This window comes from Theobroma umbraticum, unplaced genomic scaffold, assembly GCF_002168275.2.
Source record: "Theobroma umbraticum cultivar Fairchild unplaced genomic scaffold, ASM216827v3 scaffold_4.1, whole genome shotgun sequence".
Classification (NCBI taxonomy): domain Eukaryota; kingdom Viridiplantae; phylum Streptophyta; class Magnoliopsida; order Malvales; family Malvaceae; genus Theobroma; species Theobroma umbraticum.
In genome coordinates, this window is record NW_018397258.1 from 981,857 (window position 1) to 1,001,959 (window position 20,103).

The 20,103-nt window shown below is 36.9% G+C and overlaps 4 protein-coding genes across 4 annotated transcripts; 2 read left to right on the plus strand and 2 right to left on the minus strand.

Moving 5' to 3' along the window:
- The first annotated feature begins 5 nt into the window (after positions 1 to 5).
- On the plus strand, positions 6 to 1,797 carry LOC110413800 (actin-related protein 2/3 complex subunit 5A). Its single transcript, XM_021424757.2, has 4 exons — positions 6 to 186; positions 274 to 346; positions 450 to 550; positions 1,479 to 1,797. Exons 1-4 carry the CDS (start codon positions 89 to 91, stop codon positions 1,612 to 1,614), a joined length of 408 nt encoding a protein of 135 aa, XP_021280432.1. The 5' UTR covers positions 6 to 88; the 3' UTR covers positions 1,615 to 1,797.
- Positions 1,798 to 1,940: 143 nt separating this feature from the next.
- On the minus strand, positions 1,941 to 6,458 carry HAT3 (homeobox-leucine zipper protein 3). Its single transcript, XM_021424755.2, has 4 exons — positions 6,041 to 6,458; positions 5,112 to 5,419; positions 4,934 to 5,013; positions 1,941 to 4,376 (listed from the first exon to the last, which is right to left on the minus strand). The coding sequence occupies exons 1-4, from the start codon at positions 6,195 to 6,197 to the stop codon at positions 4,037 to 4,039; spliced, it is 885 nt and encodes a 294-aa protein (XP_021280430.1). The 5' UTR covers positions 6,198 to 6,458; the 3' UTR covers positions 1,941 to 4,036.
- Positions 6,459 to 14,177: 7,719 nt separating this feature from the next.
- On the minus strand, positions 14,178 to 17,286 carry LOC110414081 (flowering locus K homology domain-like). The gene is made up of 9 exons (XM_021425147.2): positions 16,895 to 17,286; positions 16,704 to 16,805; positions 16,302 to 16,532; positions 16,072 to 16,130; positions 15,881 to 15,978; positions 15,648 to 15,760; positions 15,442 to 15,504; positions 15,100 to 15,176; positions 14,178 to 14,630 (listed from the first exon to the last, which is right to left on the minus strand). Exons 1-9 carry the CDS (start codon positions 17,222 to 17,224, stop codon positions 14,618 to 14,620), a joined length of 1,086 nt encoding a protein of 361 aa, XP_021280822.1. The 5' UTR covers positions 17,225 to 17,286; the 3' UTR covers positions 14,178 to 14,617.
- An 87-nt stretch (positions 17,287 to 17,373) lies between these two features.
- Positions 17,374 to 20,103, plus strand: SHOT1 (Mitochondrial transcription termination factor family protein). The gene has a single exon (XM_021425146.2). It carries the CDS (start codon positions 17,491 to 17,493, stop codon positions 19,171 to 19,173), a length of 1,683 nt encoding a protein of 560 aa, XP_021280821.1. The 5' UTR covers positions 17,374 to 17,490; the 3' UTR covers positions 19,174 to 20,103.

A 20,103-nucleotide genomic window follows, 5' to 3' on the forward strand; every position in this document is an offset into this window, starting at 1 on the left:
GACACCGTTGGGAGGGAAAAAAACTTTTTTCCGGGAAAGTTTTTAGTTTGGCAGAGACCTTGGATCAGAGAAAGTGAGGGAAGCAGCGATGGCAGGAACAGAGAAATTTGTGGAAGCTGATAATGCAGAGGCTATAATAACAAGAATCGAGCACAAATCTAGGAAGATCGAGAGCTTACTTAAACAGTAAGAATTTCTAATCGGATCAAATCCCTCTTTCTTTTTTAAAGAAGAAACCCTAATTGAGCAAGGATTGATTTGTTCTTCCCTCAGGAATAAGCCCGTTGAAGCTCTTAAAACAGCGCTGGAGGGCTCTCCTCCTATGACTCGAGACGAGCGATGCAAGGTCTCGAACCCAAAAACAAAATGGAAATTTTTTGTTCAATTTCTTTTTATTTAATTATAAAAAAGAACTAAACTTTTCTTGTTTTGGATTCTGGGTATTGTAGTCGGCGAATTGGATAGTGGTGCATAGAGCTCTAATGGCTATAAAAGATGTCGACGGAATGTTCTCTTCTTTGGATCCTGAGTACTATGATATTCTTATGAAGTAAGTCTTTCTTTTCATTTATTTTGTTTGTATTGTATCTCTAAATTAGGAACTAGAAATTATGGCATGTTAATGTTATTACCAATTATACATGATTTTGCTGATCTCTACCCAAATGATTACTACTATTTTTTATTTCCTCTTTGTAACTTTATGTTATTGTCATTCTTATTGCTGATGATATGAGTCCAATTTCCTACCCTTGAGCTTTTTAGATGTGCTAGCTGAATTTTGAGAATTTCCATGGTCGGCATTGGAGTTATGGTTTTACACTTTTGCTAATTGAACTGATAACAAGTTTGATAGTAAACGCTGTTACTTGGTTCATAAGGGATTTTGCAAATGACAGAATTGCTTTCTGACCATTTCAAAGGATATCAGGTTTTAAGCATTTCGTTCTGTTGGAGTTCGGTCCTTGTAGTGAACTTGGAGTATTGGTAACAAGAGATCTGAATTTGGCTGGAATGTTAGGAACTCTGGAGGTTGAGTGACAATCTGAGTTGGTTTATGCAGGATTTTGTGTGATGGTTTTTTGAGCTTCTGGCCCAATGGTTACCCTTTAATTGGAGGTCTCTTTATGGTTTGTTAGAGAAGAATTGGAGCTAGCTGATCTGCTAAGCATTGGATTATTGAGAAGTAATGCGTATTCACTATTGATTAATGGCAAAGGAATGTCTACATGTACCTGCAGCTGATGAGTTTATATTTTGTAACCAACTGTACCTGTTATTTTTTATAGACTGACTAATTAGAATACAATTAGAATGTGAATCCTTCACTAGGTTGTAAAGTCCCACTGCTGAAAATGGCCTAATGAAATGTTATTGTTCTGGGGAAATAAATTGCTTTCATTTTGGATGCATGCTCAGTTGTTCTATATTTGATTTTGCTAATAAATAACAAGTGATGATTGTTATATGCTCTCCAGGTACTTGTATAGAGGATTGTCAACCGGAGATCGCCCCACATGTGATCAGTGTCTTAGGATTCATGAGAAGCTTACAGAGAGAGCTGGTTTGGGATGCATACTTCGTTCACTTGCTGACACTGTGAATGCAGTTTGACTCTATATCAGTCCTTTCCTTCTAAAAATATTGTATTCTAGAAATATTTGTCATTTTCCTCTAATTCTTACACATATATGTCAAATGCAGATTTTTTCTTTTCAGGGCTGCAATTATAAATTTTTGTTGAACAGAAATGTGCGAAAACTTTTTAAGTTATTGAAACTGTTTATTGCTTCAGAAGTTTTTGTGAGAGCCTTCCCCCCTGCTTCATAGTTCCTGAACAAATTGAAGAATGCTTAGAGATTGTGAGCTATAGGTTACAATAATACATACATCTGGCTGTTCTACTTGGCAAGTTAGGTAATTGAAGGGACATTGATTGCTAGGAAATTGGAAGAAAAGAGAGTTTGAGATACAAACAAACGAAAATCCTCCACTGACTCAAACTTTTAGATGTCTATTACTGATACAGTCTCAGGCAAGAGTGTGTTCTCTGTTTTTATCTTAATGTCCTGTTTCTTATCTGGTTTTTTCCCTTGGTAAGTCTTTGTTCGTTTCTTGCTTGTTCTTGTTCCCTATGGATATTTTTTTAGGCATGCTAGAATGTGCTAAACAAGCTGACAAATCAACCAAAAATGCATGTATAGAACTAGGAAGGTTTAGCTTAGCTAAAGTAGAGAAAGTAGAGTGGGAAGACTTATCTACGACTTAATTATTGTTTGTAGGACTTAATTATGAGAAAAGTAGTTGCTCAATGTTGAAACTAAGTGTATTATTGACGACTTTCATCCCTAATGCAGTTATTATTGTATTGAATGCTTCTGATGTCCAATTATCGGGTGCCTACAAACACTTGTTAAAATTTAATAGTACATTTAATTCGTGGAATAACATAATTATTATGTGAAAAAGAATAAGGTATGAATAGAATGAGAATGTTATTATATAGTTTAGTTGACAAAATGAAATAAGGTAGGAATTGTTATGTTTTATTGCAATGTATGGGTAGTAAAAATAATTTTTAAATTTTAAATATTAATTTTTTACAATATATAATTAAAAACTTAAACATTTTATTTTTATTTTTTTTCCATTTTCACTTGTAAGGGGTATTTTTGTCTTATTAATTTTAGATTTTTTTTTTTTGAATGAAGACTATTATTTATTAGCTTGATAAGTTGAGTTCAGCTACATGGTGTAATAGAAAAGAATTAATCTCTGAAGCAGGAACATCAAATAACATAAAATTATCCTTGTGTTATCTTGTACAGTCTGCAACTATGTTTCCTTCACAAAAGATGTGTTTAATTTCTATGATTCACTGTTTCAGAAGCAATCTCCTAATCGCCTGAATTAGATTATAATTATGGCTGATGCCTGTTGATGCTGGATTTATACCTTTCATGACTGTGCTATTGTCAATTTGCAAGTCAATTCTTCTATGCCCTGACTCCGAAGCCACTGTTAGACCCTTTAAAACGCTCCATAGCTTATTCCCCGCTCGTGGAATAGCAAATATCATATAAGGGTTGGGATTGATTAATTTGGAGAATAGAGATTGCATTGAGTCATCTGATAACCAAACGAGGAAAGGCATTCTCTCAACCAAACATGCTATTAAGTGATGAAATTATAGTGATGGGAAGCTTCTGCAGCCAAACTTTCAGTTACTCTTAGTCTTTGGGCTTAAAGCAGCAGTACCCTTTAAGATGATAATTTGTGGCTGAGAGAACTCTTTAGCTAGGCTGAGCATCGGTACCCCTTTGCTTCCTAAAGGACTAGGCTCCGTCCCTAGCTTCCTTGCTTCCTTTATGAATCATTTAAAAGATGGGTAATATTCTCTAACATTTATCTCTTTTGATTTGGACAGATTTGTTCAGGTATAAAGAGGAAAGGAACTAGAAAGAGTAAAACCAACTGCCCATTTTGGTTTGTATTTGGGGACATGCACCGTTGGAGGTATTGAATGACATGATGAAGATCACTAAAGGAATTAGTAGTTAGATTTGCTGTGCAGTCCTTCTAGGTTTAAGTAGCCATAACCATTAACCTGCAGTCATTGTTGCAAAGAGTTTGACAGAATCCTGGAATCTGATCAAAGTTAAATTGGACAAAACCATTCACATGGAAAAAGCTACTGATAAGTAAAAAGTGGTGAACAAAGTTAGAATCCGTAGATGTTGTCCCCTTTCCTTTCATTTCTATGTTTTTTCTCACTTTGCCAGCAACAGATCACAATAATATAACCGAAAGGGATTCAGATTCTTTCTGTTATATTTCCTTATCTCCCTGCTTTCTATTTATAAACAGAAATTTCTGTCACCAGTCCAACCCTTTACATCCTCTTCTCTTTTTCTTTTGTCCTCTCTTTAGTCCAAAAGGAAACAAGGATTTGAAGAAAAAAAAATGGTATCCTAACCAGTAACCACCATCATTGATTATGTATCTTTCCCAAATGAGAAAACATGGTTTATCCTATTTATGATCTAGATGCAGGGGCATGGAAGGGACGATGACTAATTGGCATTGCTGCCCAAGGACTAACGGGACTCGTCCGGTGGTGACGGTTTGGGACGGTCGACGTTGGGGTGGAGGAAGCAGCAGCTGCTGCGGAGGAGGAGGAAGAAACCGCCACACGTTCACAAGAAGGGCACATAGTGAGGGTTGTGGGAGGGTTCATGTGCATGTAGAGCTGTGGGGAGAGTTTCAAAGCTCTAAGCTCTTGCACTTCCTTCTGCAGCCGCCTATTCTCCTCGGTCAGATTCTCGCAACATCTCTTTAGATACTCACAGTCAACTTCCGTCTGCTTCAACTTTGTCCTGCACCAATTCAATTCCATGCATTGAGATATGATTCGGATTTTATGGTCCAAGCTGGCATTAGACAGCTATTAAATAAACCAGAAAAAAAAAAAGTAAAGCTGGACAATTACAAAATACAGAAGCAAATCCTTCTGATACTTTCTAGCATTAGAGTAACTTTTCTTCTTCTTCTTTTTTTATCATTTAATGAAAAACCCACTTGCAGGGACAAATCTACAGCTCTTTGAGCTGCTTTATACCTGAACACCTAGTGAACCTAAAGATATGACATCAGGGTTAATAGGCTGACACTTTCACTCCATAGGAGATGCACCCGTTAGAGGAAGTCAAAAAAAAACCAAGAAACTCTTTAATAAAAGAAACTCATTAATCACTTTGCGTCAAAATCCAGGAGAAGAGTTAAGCATTGAAATTGTGAAAGCAACCCCAGAATCCTTTCAAATCTTCTTTAGCCGAAAGGGACAACTCTATTCCTATCCAGACATTAATAAGCGCCTAATTGCCCTTATATCAAGACCCTAAAATACCCTTAATAAACATCAAAAATATCGCACCTGGCCCTTCTGTTCTGGAACCAGACCTCCACTTGCCTAGGCCTCAGATTCAATTGCTTTGCCAGTGCCAACTTTTGCTTCTGTAGATAGAAACACGAAACCCACATTTCACATCAATGCCACATTTGAAAACTGTCCTTACAAAAGCCAAAACAAATAACGGAAAAATGCCACTAACCGGATTAAGAGTGCTATGCTCCTTGAAGGTTTCTTCAAGCAGCAAGGACTGTTCCTTTGAGAGCCTAAGCTTTTTTCTCGACGCATCGCCACCGGCACCGCCGTCTTCATCATCGCTGGCACGAGAGCAAGACGCTCTCTCGGCCTCAGTTTCATCACCCACAAGGTCTCTCTCGTTTCTCTTCCCACTTATGCTAGAAATGGTGCTGTTGGGCGACGAGACCCCACCTTCCTCCTCGCAATCAACCGTTGCAGGTGCCCGGTTCACATCTATCCCTCGAAGAAATGATCTCGTATCCAGGTTTCGATCTGCATGTTTAAATTGTGCAACAAAAATCATTTCATCAACCTGGTCAAGTTTAACTGTAAATGAAAGCTTCTTAATTACAAGAAAATCGAGGCCCATGAAGATTGTGTTGGTTAGGAAACAAGTTACTAGCAAAATAAAAGTAGGGGTTACCCCGCTTAGCCTTATCGGCTAACACCTGTGACACGACAAACACAACAGGCAATGTAACAAAATTGTTCAAGTTTCAAGTTTGTTGACCCAAATACTGGAGTTTTAAGATTATTTTCACTCGAAAAGGAAGGAAAGAAATCAAACATGGTAAATGTAAGGGATGTGCAACCCAAAGATAGAAGGAGATGATGGAAACATCAGATCTGAATGTAAAATAGTAGTACTGATTTTTCCCTCAGGTTTCAAGATTTCATGTTTACTGAAAGATAGGAAAGAATAAACAGTTGGGGTATAGTCATGAAAACAGAAGTGAAACATGACAAACCCCGTATGCTGGTGCAGGCAAAGAAAACTATACAGATTTGGCAATTCAACGAAGTCAACCTAGAAGAGAACACATGGTGTTCTTCAAAATTTAACCGTTTCTCATTCTCAAAACACAAAAAGGGGTTAAGCGACGAGAAACATACCAGAAGATTGAAACAGCTCATTCCAAGTGTTCTTCCGCTGAAGATTTTGCATGCGGGGTGAAGCTAAAGGCATGCGATTTAACTTCCAAGAAGGGTGATTTTGAGCACATCCCAAGCCCAAGCTCAACCCCAAACCATCATCTTTTTCACCACCCATCGTCTTTTGTTTTTCCGAACCAACCAAAGTTCTCAGCTTTCCCACCTCCTTTCTGGGTTTTTCTTCCCTTGTGTGTTTGGCTTCTGAGAAAACCCAAAAAGCAAAACGGAAGGAAAAGAAGAGCAGAAAATGGCTTGAGCTTTAGCAGCCAGAGGCGTGTAAACAGCCTTTTGCTTTTGGTGCAGCAGAACAGTGAAAGGATGGGACTATATATAGAGATATAACAGAGCCAGAGAAAGAGACAGATGGGTATAGATTCAATCATGACTTATGTCAGTGACCCTATTGGCTCAATCATGATTATATGGCTTTTTCCTTGGCTTAGCTTGCATGACTTAACTCAACCCTAGTTCATTGCAACTTTTAACCATGATTCTGTTCTAACACTGGTTTAAACAGTATGATGTTGTAACTGAGATCTTTTTATTGGATGTTAAAGTTTATTTAACCGCGGTTAGGTCTTGTCCGAATGGGGAAGAGATGTTTTTTATTTTTTATTTTTAACTTCGCTTAAAAAGCGGCTTTCTCGTTCGTTGACCGTTGACTCGAGGGACAAAAAACCAAAAGCTGCTGCAACCCCCACACTCTGGAGCCACGCGCTTCAAAAAATCATCAGATCATGATGGTAATCATGTGCATTACGAAACCCAGCTTACCCCATGTGGGGGCCGCATGCGGTCCATTCTTGGGACCCATGGCTTGGCTTTTTGCCAGCATGCCAACATCAAATCACGAGGCCAAGGAACGCGAGGTGGGGACAGCGGGGCCCGCAGGTTATCTAATAGGCGAGTGTAGGCGCGTGTCATGATTTGGCACTGGGCTCGATGGGAAGGGAAGGAAAGGAGGGGTTCGGTTCGGTTTGTGTTGAAGGGAATGGTTACAGTTCCTTTTGGGGAAACTGCATGGGGGAGTTGGGTTTTGGGGAGTTACCTACAAAATGGAACCATGCAAATTATGCCCAAAAATGGAAGTGCCATTCACCGTTCAACTCAAGAATTAATTAATTTCTCCATTAATACACTTAAATTTTTTGCTTTGTTTCTTGGTCTTGTAGGTTTGAATGAGTTAATTATGAGCCCTAAACTCATAACTAAACGCTCAAATTATGTTAATTGCAGACAATAAATGTTAAACATTAGCTTTTATCTTCATTAATATAAACTTGATTTCTTGTTGGATCATCATTTATTACGAAAAATTTGTCTTCAAATTTCACATTTTTAAAATGTTTTATTAAACGTATGTTTTTATATATTTATTAAGATTTCATCTATATTGCTTAAAAAAATGTAATTAAAGTCAAAATTTATTATAGTGATTATCTTTAGTCAAAATCTTTCATTAGGTTAAATTTCCAAGTTACCCTAATTGACCAATCCTCCCAAATTGTAAAATTGATCAGCAGGAAATTGTGATCGCGAGTAATTCTAACCTCACAGCTAGCATGAATGTTAAGCCCAATGTATGGCTTCAATGGGTATAACTCATTCAAACATTTTTTCCCAACTTAGAAATCTGTTCTTATAAACACTTTTCTCCAGTGGAAATAGGTTTTATGGATAGAGTTTATTAGAAATAGCATATTATTATCGATATTTTTTGGAGTGCAAATAATTTTTTTTATTAAGGAAGGAAGATTTAAATTCTTATATTTAATTAGAAGAATCGTGCATCAATCAATGAGTTAAATATTCAAATATATTAAAATAATTTTTTTATGTAATTGATCAAAATAGTATATTATTATTGATAAATTTTTGATCAAATTAATTTTTTTTAGACAAATTAGTGACGAATTTTTGGATGAATCCACCTATAAAACTTGTGATCAAAAGTATTAATTAAATATCCGTTACCTGCTTGCAGTTTGTGACAACGAAACACATGCCACTGTGAGTGTTAAATGTTGGGGCAACAGTTAGTATAACATTTGGCATGATAGTTACTAACATGTACCGAGAAGAAAAATAATTATATTATTACCATGAAAAGTTTCTCTAGTTATGAGATAATTCCTTGTATTTTCATGTATTCTCTTACAATAATTAATGGAGTGTGGCAGCCCTAAAGCAGCTCTTGGGAAAATTAAGCTCATAGGGTTTAGGGTTTAGGTTTATATTCATATGTGCAAATACCTTTTTGTTTGGTGGGGACTAAGGGACCAAACTGACCTTATGAGAGTTGAGTGATACTTTCACCACGAAAGGATACTTTCCTTCTGCACTTTTGCATAACAACTATCTCAGCATACGCCCAGTTATCACCCAACAAATTAAAGGCAAGTACACTACACCGAATAAACCGATAATACAAGTCAGTTTACACAAAAGCGAAATATCCTTCGCCAAACATTATAATATATATAATAATACAAATTATCGAGTGAATTAATACTAATGACCAATGAAATATTACAATATTTAAAAAAAATGACCAATGAAATACACATATGGAAGCTTAAAAGCTTCATGATTTGCTCCCATAGAGGATCCCAAACGTAATTATCATGAGAGACACTACTTTTTCAGTGGATATATTTATACGATTTGAGCTCAGCGTCCATACCAAGCCCTTACCTACCAAATCTCGCATAAATCTGCCAAGTTTGACCAGTTATCACATGCATGGTTTCCTTTTGGAATCCCATCCCCTGGATTCTTATCAACAAGAGGATCCCGCCAACTAATCATTCAAATCACAAACAATTGAGGATATGTTTCTGATATCGGTAGCACCTTCCACCATACTTGCTTCTGCTTGAATCAAATCTTTGTCCAAAAGGAAGACCATAGTTTAATACTACTACTTGATAGTATATATTTACTTGATCATAACAGTTGGTGATATCATCATAATGATACTTTGATGTGCATTCATAGGTATATGGATTCATATTCATGTGCTTAGTTTTCATAAAAATTAAAGAAGAATAAATATCGAAAGATCGAAAAGATTTCATAAATTGATGAATGTTGATATTTGAAAGAAAACCCTAAATCAGTAAGCAAGTGGGTCACCTGAGACACAATTGGGATGGTTGGCGATGTGTTGAACTTCGGCTTGGCTTTGAGCCTTGAGAGTGAGCTTTTCGAGTGAGTCTGCGAGAAAAAACGAGTGGGAAGAAATGGGGAAAGAGAAAAAATAGATGGGGCTGAAAGGATAGGGTGGAGGTCACGTGGGGGAGGTGCATGAGTTCACGTGCAGCGTCATGTGGGTGCTCGTCCACGTGTCAACACATGGTCCCATGATTGCACTCGTGCGTGTCACTTTGCCTCTCCGCAACCAGACACCCACTTGTCCACAATCATTGGATACTCTCTCTCCTTTTCCGGGATTTCATGCTTTTTTACAAGTCAGCTTCCAACCTTCAAACGCGCCTCCCCAATTACTACCGTTCCTCACGCGCCCATTCCCAGCCTGCCGCCTGAGTTTCGCCGCCATGGCCAACGGCTCCAGCCGATTATAACATTCTATTGGTAAGAAATTAGGTGGCGTTTGGTATGCTGCAATGTAAAGCACAATACCTGCAATGTTGGCCTTATTAAATTACATTGCCAGCGTTTGTTTTGTAACAGATCACTGCAATGTAAGATTGCAATGCAATCACATTACAGCCAATGGATGTAATGTGATTGCAGTCCAAAACCAATGCAATCACATTACATTGCACTCTGTAATGTTCTTAAAGACAATTTTAACCTTTAATTTTATTACCTTATTAAAAATATTTTATAATATTATAATTAAAATAAAAATATTAAAATAAAAATATTAAAATAAAATATATATAATATAAGATAAAATTAAAATAAAAAAATATAAAAAATAACATTTATATAATATAGGTAAAACAAATTAAAATAAATATATAATATAAAAAATATATAAAAAATAAAATAAAAATATAAAATTATAATAATAAATAAAAATAAAATATATGATATTAAAAATATATTTAAATATGATATTATATAAAAATTAATAATATAAATATAAATATATTAAAAATAAAATATAAAATATTATAATAATAAATAAAAATAAAATATATGATATTAAAAATATATTTAAGAAATGATATTATATAAAAATTAAAATAAAAAATATAAATATATTAAACTTATATTTTAATAATTAGGGGTAATTTGACAATTAACATTACATTCTCACTAAAGTACTTGTAAATCAAACACTGCAATATTATCTTCCCTGCATTTTAATCACTATTTTGCTTACATACCAAAACTGTAATGTTATTTCCCTGTAATCACATTGCTTGCAATCACATTACTTGTAATCACATTACCTGTAATCACATTGCATTGTAATGTACCAAACGTCACCTTAAGACTAGTTAGGGGATAGTGTCGCTTTAACCTTTAAATAATGAAAAAAACTCGTAAAGCCTACGGCAAATAACACGATTGAAGTAGGGTTTGGAACTTGGCATAATGATTTCAGAATGAGGGAGATTGTCGGTTTTATGATTAAGTTTTAGCCTCACGTGTGCATAGGAAAGAGGCTAGCTGTCCCACGTGTTCTTCCTCCCAACTATGGATTCCACCAACAGCCGACAGTCCCTCACCATGCACCGCCTCTGGCCCGTACGAGGGGGGCTCACCACGTGATTTGGTCCAAAACCCAAACTTCCATTTTTCTTTCCTTATCCACCCAAACAAGTGAAGCGAACCCCTTTCGCCCTGGATTCACGATCAAAAGGAAAATCATCCACACTCATATCATTAGAATAAAGCAAGTTGTTCAAAGCATCTTTCCTTCTTTTCTTTTTCTGGTAAAAGCTTTGAATCTTTTCTTGCAGGCTCCATATTTATCCTTGTTGTCTGTGTTGCTCAAACTTTCCTGGCTGCTGGCCCTGGTTGGTTGGTTCGTGCTGATTTTCAATAACCCAGGGAGGACAAAGGGGGAAAAAAACTTCGCTGTCAATGATCATTTGTGAGCATCAGAAACCAGAATCGTGTGATACTCAAAACTCTGTGTGAGGGGTCATGTAGCAATAATGATGTTTCTTACTAGGAGCATAAACAATGATAACACCATTGATGAAGACCTTAAATTATTTGCTTTGCTCATTATCTTCTTTTACCTATTGCTGTTATCATTATCATCATCATTGAAATTCTTTCCCTGGGGTACGTAACGCAAAGAAAAAGCTGTAATGTCATATCATGTTTTATTACTTTAACAGGTCGATCCAGTGATGGAATTTTCGTGTGGTGTCGATTAGTGTTTGTTTAAGTGGCTTCAAACTAAAGAAGTAGTTATCATATATATAGCAGAGACGTGTGCACGATATTATTAACTGGAAACGTTCGTGCTTCTTAAGTATATTATATGCTATACTTTAAATTGAAGCCAACAACAGTATGATTACCAAGTTTTCATTAACTTATACAATATCATTGTTTATTTAAAAATCTTTATTTATAAATCATATGGTGGGTATTAATTAATAGGTTTATTCCATTGAATTGATTTGATATGTTTGATTTCAATGTTAGTAAGTTATTTAAGTTAATTTATTTAATTATTTTAATTATTCAAAATTTAAAATTAAATTTCAAATTTTTAAAATAAATCAAGAAATTAAAATGAACGTAAATCGATTATTTCGGTTTTTGAATATAATTTAATGAATTCAATTTAATTACTTTTTTATAAAAAATTTAAAACCGATCAAATACTCAATTAATAATTTTTTCTTCAAAAGCAATAAAACCATTCCAGAATGCAATGAAGAGAAATAGTAATTAGAGACGTACTAATGAGGAGTGAGATGAGCGAGCCAAAGCTAGAGCCGACTGAGGAGGTGGCGAGTCAAGGCAGGGACGAGCGCGAGTGAACGTCACGTGACGGAGAAGGGGAATAGGGAGGAAGGGAGAAGAGAGAGAGAGTTCACGTGCAAAAGCATGTGCTGCCTGCCACGTGTGAAGGGCTCTATGTGGGGTATGACACGTGGTCCCAACTTTTGTAACATCGCCCACTGTCATCTTGTTCCACTCCTACGAGACACCTCAATCATTGGATACCCCTCCACCTTAACGACCCAAATTACCATACAACCCCTACATTCTATTCTTAATTTCCATCTATCCGTAACTATATTACAAGAATATCTTAACAATTATGTAAATACAAAATATTAATAAATACATATATAAATACGAATATGACATAACATGTTATGAATTTAAATAGATGTGCAGATGTATTTATTAAACATGTGACGCTATACGATATAATATAATTAATATATTTATTAAAAGAGTTAATATATTAATATAATAACTTAATTAATTTACATGATTAATATGCTACATGCAATAATTTTAAATTTAAATCTGTATAATTTTTATATGGTTCTCCTGAATGGGGTTTAGAATTAGTGCATCTAATAAATCCCTTCCATTGTTGCCAAATAAAGAAATGGATCCCTCATTCCTTTGTTAATCCGCTCCGACAACCTCATCGTGCAACCGATCTCCCACCGTACACCACTCTACGTTGCTGTCCTCCATGTGACATACGTGTGTATACATTTATACATTTTTCTTTACATATTATTTAACTCCCAACTTTGTGAACAGTTTTGTTTTTCAATAAAGGAACTCACTTTCTTTTCCTCACAAATACTTTGTAATACCAAATGCAAAACGGAAAAAAGTTTTTTTTTGTTTTAATTATACTCTCAAATATCTGAACTTGGAAGCTGAAAATTTAATTGAAAAAAAGAGGATATTAATGGGAGAAATTTAGGTAGAAAGGGTGAACGAAGGCACACGTGTAACATAGGGGTCAAACGTTGGATCTTGTTCAGCATAAGGGTCTAATTATTTGCTTTGAAGCTTCATTCCCACTTGATCAATCCCTCCCCGCAACATCCGCCATCGACACGCACGAGCTCCATTTCTCTACAAAATTTTACAAGCATAGGCCGGTGATGCACGTGCGGGGTTAGTACCCCTTAAGATTCATTTAATCCGAATAAATCCTATTTACTATTATCACTTGCGAATTCTATTTGCTCGCCTTACTTTTTGTATAGTAATATAATCACTATGAAATAATTTTACATAATATTAAAAATATAAATACATTAATAACTAAAATCTAATATCTATAAAGATCATGAATTATGCTTATAATATTGGATCGTATTTTATAATGTGCAAAAATAAAAAAGAAATACTAATAAATCTTGGAATTTGGATATGAATCCTCCCTAGTTCATTGCATAATTCTTTTATTATTATTTTTTTAACATAACATATTTATAAAAATACGAAGCAAAGGACTATCTGTCGTTGTCTCCAATCGTTGTTGAGTTTGCGAAGGAGGGCAACAATGGGGATTTTCAGGCTTGTTAGCATCGGGGTTGTTTTTGCTTTCTTGGCCAATGTTGGGGTTTGGATAATGGGCTTTAGAAGGATGGATCTTCTATGCTCCTTGGGTGAACCTGGTAACAGATTGTTAATGCTATGGATCTCTTTTCATGGTGACAGTGAGACATCGACGGTTTGTTCTTATCCCCTTCAGTTCATGCTAGAAACGCCCAACTGTCAGGAAAATCCATAGACCTCTTGGAACCTACCGATAGAAGGAATATAATGCACACTTATTTCGAGTTCAATTGATTTGTGTAGGTAGAGGGGATTTAAAAGAAGAAAGCGATGTCAATAATGAATTGTGATGTCGATGACAATGACTGGTTCAGGGAGTGTGGATATAATAAAGAAGAGGGGACCGAGACATGGAGCGAAAATAAGAGGTCGTTGGTGATGATGAGCTGAGTGAGATGCTGAACATGGATGAGCATGATAATCCCGTCATAATGTGATGCTGATTTTATGCTTGTCAATGAGTCCAAGCCTGACAGGATTGAAATTCTCCTTGGTCACAACTTGGCAATGGGCATCAACCATGCCCGGCGAATTTCAGGATCTAAGGCAAACACCCATCTAGATTAGGGCATTAAGGGAGAATTTCTTGGGTACATTTGGCAAAAAATACAAAGGAGATTTGGATCTTGCATCTCTAAGTTAGGGCCTCAACGATGAGCTTAGGGTGTCATCCCCACCAGGGAAACCCCAACAGACTCTTATACACCAAATCAGTATCGATAAACAATTCAGATTTACAGTTTAATCATGTTTGTCAATTCAGTAGTTTTAATTAATCTTCAACCACCGCTTCTAGCTTCATTCATTAGTAGAATACAAGCCTACTCTATATGTGAAAACAACAAACTACAATCTGGCATATTACTAGTCATTCCAAGGAGAAAAAAGCCACCAAACATAATGACTTGCAATCTTTAGCTACAGCGCTGAAGGTGCAACACTGAGACAACAGTGGCCCTGGAACTGTTAATGATCAAAATGATAATTTTCCCTGCAGCTTCATCACATCTGCAAACTGAGACAAATTCATCTATGTTAGCTTCGTAAAGAACCAGCAGATCGAGGATAAGAATTTAGACAAGTCAAACAATCTAAAACATTTACACAATAAGGTTCAGTTATCGAGGGGACATTGTAACAAGCAAATTATAGTGATGTACAAGAAATTTTATTAGACAATTAGGTGTTTATTTTGGCCAGAAGGTAAGGGCTAGTGCTGACAGTGGTTATAGCTAGTTGATGGAAAACAACAATGTTAAACAAACATCAAGGCTGTACACAAGCTGAGTTTTAGAAGATTATCATGTCAGAGATCTTTTGTTTGTCATAAATATTTATAATAACTCTAAATCAACACTTTAACATATCTACTTGCAAAAACAGCAATGAGAAGTCAAGCAGAAGATCACAAATTATACATTCTAAATAATATACTCTCAAAATATGATTTCAACAAGATGATGAGGTGGAAAAGACAAAATTACCCTGGTTGTTGAGTACCAGCTTGTTGTATCATCTGAGAATATATGCATTCGTCAACCCTCTGCTTTGCTAAAGCAACCTAAGAAGCGCCCAAAATTGAAACATGTGAAACGATAAGAACCTCAACAAGACTATGATAAAGAATTCAGCAGAAGGCAAGCTTTTTCCTGCAAACTTTTTTTAATATGTAATCTTAGTGTATCAACGATCTATCCATGTCATTATCAAACACAGAAAGTTTATTGGAAAGAAAAAGATATAATCACTCAAAGTAAAACATTTTTCAAATATATCTACGGAAAAAAATACTAAATAATTTCCATCCTTCAAACGAAAAAACTTACTTGCTGAGAACTACCGCTGAACTGAATATGCCTCACTTTTTGTTCTCCTTTCCCACCATAAACCTGCAACGGTAACAATAATATGATTAGAATTCAGACGTTAAGAAACTCTTTTAAGTTGTAAAGGTGGATGAATTGACCTAAAAGTTAAATCCAAGAATAGCTAAAGATTGAATCCACAGCATAGGACCCAACAATTTGCCTACCTTTATAGTTGCTCCAGACTCAATTCTGATCCTTGAAATATTGGAGCCACATCTGCCGATCAATCCACCAATAAATGTCTCCGAAACCACCATCTCGAAAGTTACATAATCAGCTGCAAGAGTGGTTGTCCTAAAGATGATGTGGTTATAAGAAAAAATATTAAAACTTGATAGCCACAGAGTGTAGCAGTTGAAAGCTAAAAATAATTTTAATATGAAAATTATTGAATAACCTGAAGTTGGGTCCACATATGGCTGAGGCTGAGGTGGCCGAAGCAAGTTAAAATTATATGCCGGACTAATAGAAATCACTTGCCGTGGTGGGTTTTCCCTAAACATGGAGCCAACATATCACATCTTCAAGCAAGCATCATAAATAGCTAATTGTACTATGAACTAAACTCAAGCAACACTCAACCTATACCTGAGTTGATAACCAATCTCAGCCAGAGCCTTCAATACTGCTGGAACATCACCAGATATCTGTGCTCAATAAGAATTTAATCATCATTCAGATATGGAAAGAAACAAACATTACAAAAACAAGATAAATCTAAGGTTCAAAAAGGAATAAACAAAATTCCATGGAAAAAAAAGGGAACACAATCTACATGTCCAGACACCTTATTAGGCTTTAACCATGTAAAATCTAACCTGAACAACTCGATCAGATTCATGAGCAGATGCACACAAAGGCAGCTGGTTTGGAGCAAGAATCGTGACTGAGGCTCCGGAGGAACTCCTCAATTTCTCAATGTTTTGACCAGACATCCCAATTAGGCAGCCCGCTTGTGACCCGGCAATCAAAAGCCTTATCGTATTTGCAGCCACATGTCCCGCACTGACAGCTCCTACCTTTGCTGCCTCCGTACCACTATCATCTTCCTGTTAAGAAATACAATACAAACCCATCCACCTTTGCTCATCATGACAGCATTTTGCGTGTTCTTATGTCTTGACATTCATCACCTTTGCTTATCACGACTGTTAAGCTAGCAATAAAATCGATAAAGAAATGTCCAATTGTGAGATTAAAGAGAGCGAAAAAAAGGTTACCTTTAGGATTAAGGTAGCTATTTGCTGAAGTGCATTTTCCGCATCTGAAATCATGTTCTCGTTGTCTTTAGAGCTTATGATGATGACACGTTCTTCATGTCGCTGCGAAACATTAACAATAAATACACAATTAAAATGGAAAAAAGGAAAAAATTCTTTAACAATAAAAGAGACCCCTAATCTCAACTTACGACGATAGCATCGGCAATCTTGATGGTGGCTTTGGTGTCTTCACGAATCTTCTGGATTCTATGGCCTGCTTTGCCGATGACTTTACCGATCTGCCTTGAGGGGACCACGATACGGAAAATGACGTCCTGGGATTTCGCCTGCCGTTTCGGAGCCGATTCTCCGGCATCCCCTGCCGCCGCGTGGTCTTCTTCCTCGCGACGGCGCTTGGCGGTGCGGAAAAGGTCCGTTTGCGGTTGAGGTTGGGGTTGGCCTGGCGGTGGAGGTTGAGATTGGATCGGGCCGGCGGGTGGCATTGGGGGGTTTATGGGAAATTCACTTGTTTGGACCATCGCTGGTGGTTCGGTAAAACCAGAGAAGGAAATGAAAGAGCAGAGACAGACACGAGACTTGGAAGTCAAGGGCTTTTATTGTTTCAAAGTGGGGATTTACTTCTATACCCCTAAAGTAAAAGAGATAGGAAACCAAAAGGGTCGGGAGCCAATATCCTATTTGGGTCAAGTTCGGGCGTCCGCAAAGACAAGGCAGACGCGGTCACTGAAGACCCTCCACCTGCGACAATGGAAACGCCATAAACCCTAAACCATTTCAGCCGAGGATGCACCTTTTCAGCAAATTTCTCTACTCACATCTTTCCCGCCACTTTTCTACACTACCCAAACTCCCTAGCCTCAGGAAAATCCCTTCCAAGTATCGACCCCAAGCCATCCAAGACGCGCAACAGGCTCTCACAGATTACCTCCACGGCACCAGATACGTCCCTTTCGTCTACGCCGAACACATTGCTAAAAACTCTCTCTTTTCTCTCTCCGGTCTCATCTCCGACATCGACTTCTCTCCGACGAGTTTCACCAGGAACGTTCTTAAATTCCTCAGGTACCATCCCATCAACGAATTTGAGTTTTTCTTTGAAAGTATAGGCATTGATTATAAGGAACTCAGTGGCTTTTTACCTGCCAAGAAGTTCTTTTTTTCGGAAGATGAGAGGGTCCTTGATGCAGCTTGTGCGCTTTCCGGATTTGGGTTTCCTTGGAACAAGTTGGGTAAGCTTTATAAAGAGGAAGTTTCGATTTTTAGGATAAGTTCTAGGGAGTTGAAAGCTAATCTTTTTAGGATCAAAGAATGTGGCTTTAGTAATATTTCTGTTATTGGTGTTTGCTTGGCTTTTCCTTATGTGTTACGTGGGGATGGTGAATTGGATGGGGAAGTTGGTGGTTTATTGGATGATTTGAAAAAGGTTTTTGTAGATTTTGATTTGGGAAGTTGTGTTGAGGCCAATGTAGACGCATGGTATGAGATTTGTAGGAAAATGAGGGTGTTTTATGATCTGGGATTTGAGAAAGGGAAGACAGGGGAACTGATGGGTAGAAGTAAGAATCTTTTTCTTCAGTATCCAGAGGAGGTTATGGTCCAGAAGGTCGAGTATTTTTGTCGATTTTCTGTTAGGAAGGAAGATGTTGGTTTGTTGATTCTTCGAAGGCCGGAGATTTTGGATTTTGATTTGGAAACACCAGTGATTTCAGTAATGGGATTATTGAAACATTTTGGATTGAGTACAGAGGAAAGGAATGCCATTGCTCAAGAGTACCCCTATGTATTGGGGAGAAATAAACTGGCTAATTTACCTCATGTGATGAGAGCATTAAGGCTACATGAGTGGTTCTTTAATAGGATTAGGGATGGAAATCATAAATTGCTTGCTAATTATGCCATTAGTCATCCTGGTGAAGACTTGGATGAAGATTTCAGAGATTGTTTGGAGAGGATTCAGTTTTCAAGAACTCCTATCCACACGATGTGTAAGTTGAGTTTTTTGCATGGAATTGGGCTTGGAGAGAATTCTTTGACCGTGAAGGTTTTAGCTCATGTACATGGTACTAGTTGTGAGTTGCAAGAAAGATTTGATTGTCTTCTTGGTACAGGGATTGAGTTCTCAAAACTTTGTAAGATGATACAGATGACACCAAAAGTTCTAAACCAGAACCCAGAAACTCTCGAGCAGAAGGTGAATTTCCTTTGCCATGAAATGGGTGTTCCTCTGGACTACCTTAATATATTCCCAGCCTTTCTGTGTTTTAACTTAGAGTACCGGATTAAGCCCAGGTACAGATTTCACAAGTGGCTTACGGAGAAAGGTTTGTGTACTAAAAACTACTCCATTGCAAGCATGGTTGCAACTAGTGAAAAGAGTTTTGTAGCCCGTCTTTATGGAATTCATCCAGATGCCCCAAAACAATGGTTTGAGAATTTCTCCTGCAGAAAACCCAGTGATAGTAGCTAAGACCATTGTAAATTGTCTAGGTATGGCTTTTGACAAATGATTTTTGGATTGATATCTAATCTCTAAGTGAGATAGATGTCTTTCTTCTCAGTTCATATATTGCAATGATCAAGATGGTGTATAGATGTACTCATTCGTGATCAACCTTACCTCTGCATATCACACACAATGTATCGATGGAAAGAGTTATGAGGAAACGAGTCAAGGGAAGGGTGTGCTTATTAACCATTTCTAGGCATTTGCCCTTTGTAACATTCATATTTAAACTGCAGGACTTTGTATTTGTGGTTTACCTCTGCTGTGAATTTATATTTATCTTGAAATGGTTGAATTAGTCAATTCATTGGGACGATGTGTAAGAACCTCTATGAGTGTTCATCTTTAAAATCATACCAATTAGGCAATAATCGATTTTCTTGGTTATATTGCATTTGCCAAGTGTGATCAGTCCAATGTAGATTGTAAATGGTTTCCTTTTGACACCAAGGATGCTTGACAAGGTAATCTAACTAAGTGCAAGAGTTGAACCTGTCTTAATGTTCAAAAAGTTCAGATGAATGAAAAGGCATTGCCAGAAATGGAGCAACCAGGCTGTCTGCTGGTTCTGTCTTGTTCTTCAAGTTTATGGATGACAGGCCATTGATTGTGGGGAATACCTGCGTAACAATTTGTCCTATTTTACATATTATCAGGGTGTTTTTATTCTACTGAAGACTCCAGGTTTATGTGTTCAAAATCAGTTGGTCCCCCTGATGGAAATAAGAAATGCATTCAGGATTTTGTTTTTCCTTTTAATGTTCTTGGTGAGGCAACTATTTTCTAAGGTCCTAGCGAAAATCTGGTGCAAAATCTTTGTCCCTATTCATGAACAAGAAAACCTTGTTAACTGTCCATGCCCTACTTGGATTGTAAGAGGCCAATATCATTGCA

Coding starts and splice junctions, on each gene's coding strand:
- LOC110413800 (XM_021424757.2), top strand. CDS start 89: ATGGCAGGAACAGAGAAATTTGTGGAAGCTGATAATGCAGAGGCTATA. Junction 187..273: donor ATCGAGAGCTTACTTAAACA/GTAAGAATTTCT, acceptor TTCTTCCCTCAG/GAATAAGCCCGTTGAAGCTC. Junction 551..1,478: donor TACTATGATATTCTTATGAA/GTAAGTCTTTCT, acceptor TATGCTCTCCAG/GTACTTGTATAGAGGATTGT.
- HAT3 (XM_021424755.2), bottom strand. CDS start 6,197: ATGGGTGGTGAAAAAGATGATGGTTTGGGGTTGAGCTTGGGCTTGGGA. Junction 5,420..6,040: donor TGAGCTGTTTCAATCTTCTG/GTATGTTTCTCG, acceptor TTAAACATGCAG/ATCGAAACCTGGATACGAGA. Junction 5,014..5,111: donor AGCATAGCACTCTTAATCCG/GTTAGTGGCATT, acceptor TTCTATCTACAG/AAGCAAAAGTTGGCACTGGC.
- LOC110414081 (XM_021425147.2), bottom strand. CDS start 17,224: ATGGTCCAAACAAGTGAATTTCCCATAAACCCCCCAATGCCACCCGCC. Junction 16,806..16,894: donor AGATTGCCGATGCTATCGTC/GTAAGTTGAGAT, acceptor AATGTTTCGCAG/CGACATGAAGAACGTGTCAT. Junction 16,131..16,301: donor AATCTGATCGAGTTGTTCAG/GTTAGATTTTAC, acceptor TATTGAGCACAG/ATATCTGGTGATGTTCCAGC.
- SHOT1 (XM_021425146.2), top strand. CDS start 17,491: ATGCACCTTTTCAGCAAATTTCTCTACTCACATCTTTCCCGCCACTTT.